A 10,919-nucleotide genomic window follows, 5' to 3' on the forward strand; every position below is an offset into this window, starting at 1 on the left:
TTTTTGAATGAACACTCCCTTAAAGGCTGTTGCTAGATAGGGTTACCATATTTTAATTTTTAAAAAGGAGGACACTCCGAGGGGCCCCCGCCCCAACTCCATCCCTTCCCTGCCCCAACTCTGCCCCCTCCCCTGAACGCTCCGCCCCCTGATCCTCCCCCCCCCCCCTGCTTCCCGCGAATCAAATGTTCGCGGGAAGCCTGAAACAGGGAGGCAGCAGGTAAGCTGGGGCTGGGGCGGGGTGCAGCGCGGCCCAGTCCGGCCCCCCTGGCTGAGCGGCTCCCTCCGGCAGCCGGCCCAGGCCAAGAGGCTCTGGCCCCGGCATCTCCCGCCCGGCTTAGCTCGGCTCGGCTTGGGCCCTGGGGCCCCGGCCAAGAACTTGCGTCCTTGGCCGAGCACCGCACCAACCCCAGCCAAGTGCCTACGGCCCCCGGCCGAGCACTGCGCCGACCCCCAGCCGAGCACCGCGCCAGCCCCCGGCCAAGTGCCTGCAGCCCCGGCCGAGCACCGCGCCCCCGGCCGGCTCCCGGCCGAGCACCGCCCCGGCCCCGCACCGCTGGCCCCAGCCCCTGCCGAGCACCGCCGGCCCCAGCGGCCCCGGCCGAACACCGCCAGGCCCTCCCTCCCTATTTTCCCGGACATGTCCGGCTTTTTGGGATTTTCCCCCGGACAGGGATTTGAGGCCTAAAAAGCTGGACATGTCCAGGAAAATCCGGACGTATGGTAACCCTATTGCTAGAGTACTTGCTTTCTGACCTGAAAGTCTGACTAAATATCAGAAGCTTTATAGTTTCAAGTTCAGAAATGTATTAGAACTTAAGTGGCTCTGACGCTGGCTGTTTAATTTGCAGTGGGACATTCGAAGTGGGGAGATTGTGCAGGAGTACGATAGGCATTTGGGAGCTGTCAACACCATTGTGTTTGTGGATGAGAATAGACGGTTTGTGAGCACATCTGATGACAAGAGTTTAAGAGTCTGGGAATGGTGAGTTTCAAACCACAAAGTTTGATTTCATATTCGTATAGAGCAAACTGGGAAATAAATAACAATTTTTAAGACAAATCAATGCAATTACTTTGAAGTTTTTGTGCAGTAAGTTCCTGCTAGCCAAACAAAAAGTTAAATTAATTTAACTTCCATTTATATTTTTCTCTGCAGTAATTGAAATATTTAAAAAGAAGTAGTGCCAGAAAAAAATCAGTGATGTTCCTGCTGCTAGTTTCTAGCCTATTTAACTGTGTTGTTGACCAATGGTAAATACTCCACACCAGACCCATATTTCTGCAGTCCACAGGCTCGTCTCTGAGCCAGTTCTTAACGTATTTGTTCAATCAGTGAAACATCCCGTCTTGAAATTAGATGTAAGTCAATTAATTGTATTTTTAAAATCCCTTTGAAGTAAAGATTTTTAAAATGTCTAACACTTAACTCTCCTTACTGGCTTACAACCCTCCTGTGTTGCAGTACTTATTATCTGAGGCTGCTTTTTAAAACCTGTAAAATGTCATTAACTCTATCCAAAAGCAAAGCAGAGAATTTCATAGTTTACAGAGGTCTTCATTGGTATGAATGCACAAGAGCCCTTCAAGTTACATTTATTCAATAATACTGTACTAGCCCCAAATTAAATAAAATATCTTGTTTGGTTTAGATAAAAATCAATCTAACATAGCACCTGCAGTAATATAAAAGTTGTTGCTAGAAATTTTTTCTAGGATAGTCATACAGTATGTGTTTTTAATCAGTGAAATGATTTGCTTCCTATTCCTGTATAACACACGCTAGGTGAATACCAGGCAAATTATTTTAACTTTATTTATAAAGTAAAGGTCGTGCCATGGGCTGTTACGTGGAAACAATGGGCATAGCCCTATCAGCTTGTGGCAGACAATATTCCATTAATGGTTTCTCTCATCTGCTCTCCCATTGGAGGTGTATCAGCACTTAAATTATGCGTATAAAGAATTGCCTGTGCCATGCTACTTTAGAGTACCGTAAAGATAACTAATCAAATAGTTTAACAGTTTCATTCTAGCTTTTCAGTCTTCTTTGGGGGGGGGGGGGGGGAGGAGGGGGAGGTTTGCACTGAGAAGCACGGTAAAAACATTGAAAAAATTATAATGGCAGTATTGTGTATGAAATTCCATCCAAGACCAGGCTCATTTAGAAATATTATTTGAACTGCTCTTCAGTTCTAATGTGAGTTGGGAGAGAGGTGTTCTGTTCAGCTACTGAAACCTACAAAAAGCATTTGGTGTTTAAAGAAAATGATTCATTCTGGCCTTTTCATTGAATCCAGCTGGCTATCTTTAGGATCTACAGTAGTTCTACATTGCCCTTCATGTATGGAGGAATCTAGGTCACAACAGTGCTCAGCTGATGTCCATAATGTACCACGCAGTTACTGCCTGTTTTTAAATAAATAAAAAAAAATTTTAAATTAAAAAGTGAAGGATATATTGAGATTCATTTTAAGCTTGTGCTAGCTCTACTGTTACATGGTAATCTCTGTTCAGTAATCTGGATTTCGCTCCCTGGCTAGCAGTTTGAGAGCTATGTGGAGGCAGTGCACTTAGCCAAACAGGTGAGAGGAAGTGCCCAGATCATTCTCTGGCTGACTCAGTGAGTGTTTTGACTGGTTCCGGAAGGAGCTATGTCTGAAATTCCTCATCTGGAAGGATTGTCAGTCTGGCAAAGTGCTGGTGAGTTATCTCCAAGCAGTTTCAGTGAACCCCTTAAGGAGAAGGAAAAGTCCTTGGGCACGATGACTACTAACAGGGATTTCTTCTGTTTTGGTTTGTGGAGCCATGTCTCTCTTGCACAGAACTGCTGCCTCTTGGGACTGGATGCTCTTGTTTCTTGTGGTCCCTGATAATGAATAAAATAAATAGCTACAGGGTGAAATGCACTTTCCCTTTCCTCCTTCCCATCACAAAGAATCTAGTTGCAGAACATCACAGCCTGATTGTCCCAAATGTAGATATCTTCAGATTATATTAGAAGTCACAGGAATAGTGTTGTCTCATTCAGATATTATGAACTATAGAATAGATCATATTCCATCATTCAAATTTTGCTTAACAGACTGATTTATAAAGCTAATGTAGAGCGCTTTTCCCACTCTGCTCATTCATCGCTGTGGACTGCGGTACAGAACATTTCCTGAAATACGCTGATCTGTCTGTAGACAAATTTCAGATTTCAGGCTCCAAATTAATTACATTTGCATTAAAACTAAATGAATGTGTTCAGCACTGCAGCTTTTTGGAGCTTGAAGAATTTCATGTGTCAAGTTGTCACCAATCCTGCTGTGAATAAATCCCTCTTTTCTGTTTTATAACAGCCATTTTATATGGTTCGGTTAATTGATTATTTCACTTTTTGATATGTTTAAATATACAAATATATCTTTCTTTACTTAATAATAAGCCTGAAGATTTTGATTTTAACAAGAACTTTAAACAACAAGCTTTAAAAGTAAATATGACCCCCATATGCTCCTAAAAGCTACATTTAATTACAAGTTTTTAATTGCTTTTGTAGTGTTCTTAATTGCGTAGAGGAATGTTCAGGATGTTTTGCAATCAAATCTCAGTTGGTAAGCATTTTCACTTGGCCAGTGCTGGGAGTGGTCTGACATGTCAGACTTTGCTGGGAACAGCTTCTCCCATGATAACATCCATGAAATGCAGATTCAATTATGCTGTGTACAGATTCTGCTTTCATGTTTACTGGATTGCAGTGTCCTTCCTTTGTGGAACTGCAACAGTAAGAATAAACAGTAAAACAATAAATGTTTTTCAGATAACAAACTATATTTACTCAGTGGAATCTTAACTGGGGTATTCTGAAGTTTTGCTTTTCTGCTTTCTACTTATTGCATCCATATGGCAGTGATATTAAAGTTGAGGTGGTCGTTGTATTCTAACCCCCTTGATTTTGGAAAATACAGGATTTTATTCTCACTCCTTAATATTTTCATGGTGCTACTCAGGGAAACGGTGAAATGGTTTGGGCTGCTGTGCCATCAGTATGTTGATGACACTCCGCTCAAAATTTTCCTACCCTCAAGTCACTAGTGAGCCATACCCCACAGTGGTATCTAATGCTGGTTTCGTTCTCTGCTAGGATGACGAGGCTAATGCAGTCCATAGGCTTCAGATGACCTTCCTGCAGCGGTCGGTCTTTCCATAGTTCCCAAGCTCCCATAAGGAAATTGAAGTCTTTTAAGAGCTTTTATATCTCTGGCAGTTCCAAACACTTTCCCTTTACTTTTCAAGAGACCCTAACTTTTAGTTCCTGCCAGGTTTGGTCAGGAGGAAAGAAATGGCCGTGGAGTACTCTCATTTTTGTCAGTGAAGGTTAGAAACTCCCACCACTTATAATTGGCAGCTCATAAAACAATGTTTTGAGGAAAATGTACCAGGTCTCTCGGTTTAGAATTTCCAGTGAGAACAGCCATTGAGGTTTAAATTGTTTTTTTAGGTCAGCCAACCATGGCAGCGTTTTTTGGTGACCTTTGAGAAACTGATTTTGTCTTACTTCCTATGTCACAATTTGGCTTGAAAGAAGTATGAAACTTAAATGTCTTTTATTCTGCCTAATAGTTTAGGGCAGCATATCCTGCAGCAGTCCTGACTACATCTGGTACATTTTAACAGAAAGCAGAGCTGCCTGGAATAAATTCCAGCAGATGAGCCTGCATTAATTTGTGAAGAGAGAAGACAGCAAAACCCACATTGCATTTCAGTTCCTTTTAACTAGAATTAAATGCAGAAAGTGTATTTTCCATAATGTGGCTTTATTGTTTAACCTTTTACAGGTTACATAAGAGTTCTTTCTAGCTGGAGTGAAGATTCCTTTTTGGGGAGGGAGCAGGTTCAGACATGCAAGCTATCATACGCTGCCTGTCTAGTCTAGGAATGGAGTAGTGTCTGACACTGACTTTCAAACACCGCTGCTCTTATCCAACAGCCTCTCTCAAGTGTGACTGAAAACCAGTTTTGTCATTAGTGTAGACAGGGCTATTGTGGGGGGAATCTATACTTTCTGCATTGCCTACATCCGTGGTTCTCAGCCAGAGGTCCTGGGGAGCCATGAGCAGGTTTCAGGGGGGCCGCCAAGCAGGGCCAGCATTAGACTCACTGGGGCCCAGGACAGAAAGTTGAAGCCGAAGCCTGAGCAATGTAGCTTCATGGGAGCCCCTGTGGCATGAGGCTCCAGGCAACTCCCTGCTTGCTACCCCCTAACACCAGCCCTGGCTTTTATATGCAGAAAATTCGTTGTTGTGGCACAGGTGGGCCATGGAGTTTTTATAGCCCGTTGTGGGGGACCTCAGAAAGAAAAAGGTTAAGAACCCCTGGCCCACATCCAGCACCAAAACCTATTCACAACTGGAGGTACTAAACAAGGCTCATTTTCTTTTGTCGATAGCACCACAGTAAGAGTTCACTGGGAGGTATTTTTAATATCTTTGAACTCCATTTTAGACATTTTTCATCTGGACACCCCTCTCATTCTGTTTCAGTGGTTGATTAAATCAGCTGACTTTAGGTAGCCCTTTGAAATATTTCCAGTTCTTCATCCATTCACATTTCTTCCTTTGCAGGGACATTCCTGTCGATTTCAAGTATATCGCAGAGCCAAGTATGCACTCGATGCCTGCAGTCACCTTGTCTCCAAATGGTAAGTTAACACTTTTTATTTAGGCCCTGTCTACACGGGAAAGTTTCACCAATTATACCAGTATCAACCCTCCCGTATGGATATCTGTTGTATCATTTGGGGGGTTAGCTTAAATTCCTTTCCAGATGACATAAGCTAAACCGGAAAAAGATACTCTTATACCACAAAAAGAACAGGAGTACTTGTGGCACCTTAGAGACTAACAAATTTATTAGCGCATAAGCTTTCGTGCATCCGAAGAAGTGGGCTGTAGCCCACGAAAGCTTATGCTCTAATAAATTTGTTAGTCTCTAAGGTGCCACAAGTACTCCTGTTCTTTTTGAGGATACAGACTAACACGGCTGCTACTCTGAAACCTGTTCTTATACCACAGTAAGAGTAACCAAATGGGGTGAGTTATATCAGTATAACTGTATTCGTTTAAATTAACACATCGGGTTATACCAAAAAATGTCAGTCTTAGTTTACTTTCTCTGTAGTGAGAGGCCCAAGTTAGTTTCTTTTTTTTATGAACTCTGTCATTTTAAAATTTCTCTTTCTGCAAGTAGTAGAAGGAGCAAACAAAGCTAAAAGGGTAATAAAAAAGCCTAGAGGGGAGCAGAAGAGGAGAATAGTGACCCCATGACATGTCTACTCTTTTCCTGGGACCCTTGAGAAAGTCTTTCAAAGTCACTATGTGGTCACTGCTCAAGGAGAGGGAATATGTCCAGCAGAAAAGGATCAAGGAGCAGCTTCTCTTCAGCATGTCCCCTTTCCCACCTGGGAGCGTCTGCAATGCCCTCTCCTCCCTACCCACCACCAAAACAGGAAGAAGGGTGGACACATGATTGGTTAAAAAAGCAGCCCTTCTTTTTTACTTCCAGACACTTCTCCTGTTGAACTGTGAAACTTAAAAAAAAAAAAAAAAAAAAAAAAAAAGCTGGTTTGAAAATTAGATCTTTAGGATTTATTTACATGGTTAAAATCATTCAACATATTTTAGACCTGCTTACACTCAAGTAAAAGTGCTCTTTAAATAAATAAAAAAAAAACAGAAAACCACTAGTAACTCTATTGTTCCACAGCTTAAAATGAGTAACTAATGAGATATGAACTTGTCTCCTGGTTTCAATTCTTTGATTGACCAGTTAGGATATCTGCTCACCTATCCTGTTCTTTGTTCTTTGTCTAAGCCTCTTCAGTATTTTAAAATGAGACAGTCACCATGGGTAATCTCTGGATGGTGTAGCGTGACTATAACAGAGAAATTTACTATAGGCAATTGAGCATACATGCAGGGATACGCTTCCAAACTATCTCCAGTGTTAGGTTCTGCCTTTATTAGTTGTAATAGGCAGAAATCATCTCAATGAAAATTTTCCATGGGTATGACTGATAACTGTACTTGGTGTCACAAATGGCTTAGAAAGAATTGCTTACAGAATTAGAAGGTTTATTTTTGTATGATGAAATTTGTGTCTGCCACACTATAAATCTTTCTACACATGTGACGTGAGCCAAGTCTGTACCTTTTTTCTTTGAGTGAACACTGCTAATACACCATTCTAGGGTCCAGCTCTGAGCTGTCCAGTACACGGTAGAAGCCATGCATATTATTTAACTAAATGCTTTATTAACACCGAATATTGTTGAAACCGAAACTGACAGTGAAAGTTCTAGGAATCTTTGTCAGATTTGTTTCTTTGGCTGCAGTAGTCTGATTCAAAAGAAGACTGACATCTGCCTGAACTTTGTTGCACATACAGGAAAATGGCTGGCTTGTCAATCAATGGATAATCAGATTTTGATTTTTGGAGCTCAGAACAGATTCAGACTAAACAAAAAGAAAATCTTCAAGGGTCACATGGTGGCAGGTTATGCTTGTCAAGTTGATTTTTCACCTGACATGAGGTAAGTTCTATGAAAACTAACTTCTGTCTTAAAGTTGTCGCAAGATCCTGCTAAATTTGTTTTTGAAACCCTTTGTAATATACTGATGTGCTGCTGTCCTTTTAACCCAACATTGCTGTGTGGCTACAGAGAGTTTTCTGCAGAAGTTAAAAGGGGAATTTTCCCTTTGTTAACTTCAATGGATTCAGTACTAACATTTAGCCCAGTAGTATAAGAAATGAACATTTAGTTGAAGTACTCTCAATGAACACTTTGTCCTAAATTCTCCATTCTACAAAGGCTGTTTTGTGCTGCTGTGACCTTAAACCAGCCAGAAGCCTTCCCTAGGTAGGTAGAATCTCAACTGTAAAATGCAGCTAAACTGCCTCCCACACCAGGCACAACCCCACTCCACCCCGCCTCAAAGTGAAAGTGAGAGGAGGAAGCATATAGAGGAGGACAGGCTGGGGCTATAAGGGGGCTTATCAGACCTGAGCTCCACTACACCTGATCCTCTGCTGGTGTAAGGGACTTTATAGCACCAACAGAGTTGAGCAGGATGCTTCCTGTTCTAACTTGCACTGGAGCTAGGTAGCCATGAACCAGGGAGCAGCAACTGGCTTCCTACACACTGGTCTGCAGTAGAGTCTCAAGAAGACCTTCCTGCACACACATACCTTGGGTTCAAACTTAAAGCAAAACTGAGTCCAGATTGAAGCCTGGTTCTTCTACTTTGCCTAATGAAGTTGTACAGCTAACTCTCATCTGCAGCTATACTAGCGATGTCAGATTGGTGTCATTTTAAGACCGTTATGCCCATTTAACTTCCTGTAGATAACAAAGCAAGTATATGCATGATTAGCATAATGCACTGCAAAAGTGTTCACATTTTTAGGGGATTTTTTTTTAAAGAAAAATCTCTGCAAATTCGGGTTTTTTCCTGGAATTTTCTCTTATCCTCTCAGTAGGCTCTATTACTCAAGCAACATAATGCATGGTATAATCACATTACTTAGCACATTTACCTCACCGATGATGTGATGAATCAGTGCACAGCAAGAGCCTGGGCTCCTTAGAACACATCATGCATGCTAATTCTTTGGAATTCCTACTGTCTGTTGAAACAGACTCTTGAATGGAAAGCTTATTGGATTACTAAATTTTTTCCATTCCCCAGTACAAAATTATCTTTAATCTGTTTTTTGCATTAATTTAACACATTTATTTTAATGTCTGCTTTATAATAATCTTCCAAAAATGGAAAATAATAAAAGTAGTTCTGAGAGGTTTTTAATAGAGCTTTTAATTTTTTAATACAGCTATGTGATATCAGGTGATGCAGATGGAAAACTTAACATCTGGGACTGGAAGACGACAAAACTCTACAGTAGGTTAAAAGCCCATGACAAAGTTTGTATAGGCGCAGTCTGGCATCCACATGAAACATCCAAGGTCATCACCTGTGGCTGGGATGGTCTTATTAAATTGTGGGACTGACGGGGGCACTGCAAGGAACTAAATTTTTATAAGACTTTTTGTGAACATCTGAGATTGCTAAACATGAACTCTGCTGAGGATGGTTTGATTTGAACTTCCAGCTGTTTTCGGGTTCTTCACTAATGAAGTGCACTGCGCACTCTTGGAAATGGGAAATCTCCCAGGCAGAAGACTCAGCTGAAAGGCTACTCTTCTAAGTATGACTTTAAGGTTTGTGAGAAGCTGAGAACAGTTATGTGAAGTGGCCAGAAATAAATATTAATTTGATAAGTTATTTTCTGTTTGATCCACTTTTTCAGAATAAAACAGTATTTTCTAGTTTGCGATTCTGGATGTCTCACAGTATATGGTGTAGAAGTAGAAAACCAGCAGTTTTTTTGTGTTCTGTAACTGCATAGCTCAGAAGAAAAGTCTCTTCAAGATCTACTGCAGTAGAGATTAAAGATGCACCCATTAATAGACTTTTTGGCAGTATTCTATGGCACCCAAGTTTCTTTGATTTATTAGAGTACACAACCAGTGATTAAGATTTATTGATCCATAACCAAAACAGAGCTGATCAAAGGCTTTAGCATACATACCCAATGAACAAAGTGAGTATACCCTGCAGACTGTTCCCTAAACCCTCCATCTGCGTTCTTATATTCATATCTTGACTTAAACATTTACATGATACTGATCATGGAGGCTCCTCTACGTAACCATCTTTATTTGAAAGTTTTCTTTATAATAAAAAGAAATCCCTCCCCCCCCCCCCCCCCCAAAAAAAAAAAACCAAGGTAAATTCCATATACTGTTAATTATCATGCTTTTCTGGAGCATATTTCAAAGAAAACCACATTCCCTGTCCCTTAACCATATTCTTTGTACAGGGTGCACTTTAGTACTCACTGTTCCTGTATTATATGCACCATATTGTTTCCATGCTAAGCTACTGTATATACATGTTACAATTTCTTTTTTTTTTTAAGAACTTATTTTTAATAAATCTTTTGTACAAAAGTCTGGTTTAGTTTAGTCCTTACTTCTAGCCTATCCAAGTCAAATATTCATTATCCTTTCAGTTTGGGATTTGGCATTTCCTAACTGACAGTGGTGCCAAGGTACAAATGAACTATTTTCCTTGCTTGGATGATACTAAAACAATATATTGATTATTTTGCTAAGCAAATGGGGGCAGAAAAGTTTTTCTAAATTCTTATACCAGACTGTGCACCATATTATCGGACTATGAATGAATAATGGAAATAAGGGAAAGAACAACAAACTGGTCAGCCTTCAAGCCACATTCTATAACTATTGAAATAACATTATAAAATTATTGTAGATCAAACCATTGTTGTTTGATCATCCAGTTTTATTAGGGATGTCTTAGGAAGAATAGTCATGTTGGACAAGATAAGTTCCTTAAAGGCACTTTCCAACTCTCATATCTAGCTCGTGGGGAGCAAGGGGAAACTACACTTGAAAGCCAGACATTTCTGAGTGAAGGTGAAATTTGTTCAAAAATAAATTTGAAAGTCTGAAAACTCAGAGTTTAGATTACTCTCTCTCACTCACTCACTCACTCACTCTTCTCAGCCTTGATACCCAACTATAGTGTGCACTCTCCATTTGACATTGGCACCTCTGATAGGTATTTACAATACATGTACTTTGGTGACTTGTCATGGGTGGCACAGATGAGGATGGGTCTGTTTTTGGAGAAAGTGAGAGTACCAGTGGCTATCTGTTTGTGTATGGGCAGGCCTCAGACTCATGCAAATATATAAGGCAAGTACAAACTTAGAACTCTGTATGAAGAGCAGTAGAAATTTGGTGGTGAATGTTTGGAGGTTATATGTGCTGCAGGTGGAAACATGAAAAT

The 10,919-nt window shown here is 40.7% G+C and overlaps 1 protein-coding gene across 2 annotated transcripts in view; it reads left to right on the forward strand.

Annotated features, from left to right (window-relative positions):
- Window positions 1–10,054, forward strand: part of CDC40 (cell division cycle 40) — a 58,366-nt gene extending 48,312 nt beyond the window's left edge. For both annotated transcript variants that reach the window (XM_065590230.1, XM_005287628.5), the window contains exons 12-15: window positions 852–985; window positions 5,610–5,686; window positions 7,432–7,576; window positions 8,875–10,054. In XM_065590230.1, the coding sequence (XP_065446302.1) occupies window positions 852–985; window positions 5,610–5,686; window positions 7,432–7,576; window positions 8,875–9,052 (534 nt within the window). In that variant the 3' untranslated portion in view covers window positions 9,053–10,054. The remainder of the gene's footprint in view (window positions 1–851; window positions 986–5,609; window positions 5,687–7,431; window positions 7,577–8,874) is intronic.
- The last annotated feature ends 865 nt before the right edge of the window (window positions 10,055–10,919 follow it).

This window comes from Chrysemys picta, chromosome 3 (assembly GCF_011386835.1).
Source record: "Chrysemys picta bellii isolate R12L10 chromosome 3, ASM1138683v2, whole genome shotgun sequence".
Classification (NCBI taxonomy): domain Eukaryota; kingdom Metazoa; phylum Chordata; order Testudines; family Emydidae; genus Chrysemys; species Chrysemys picta.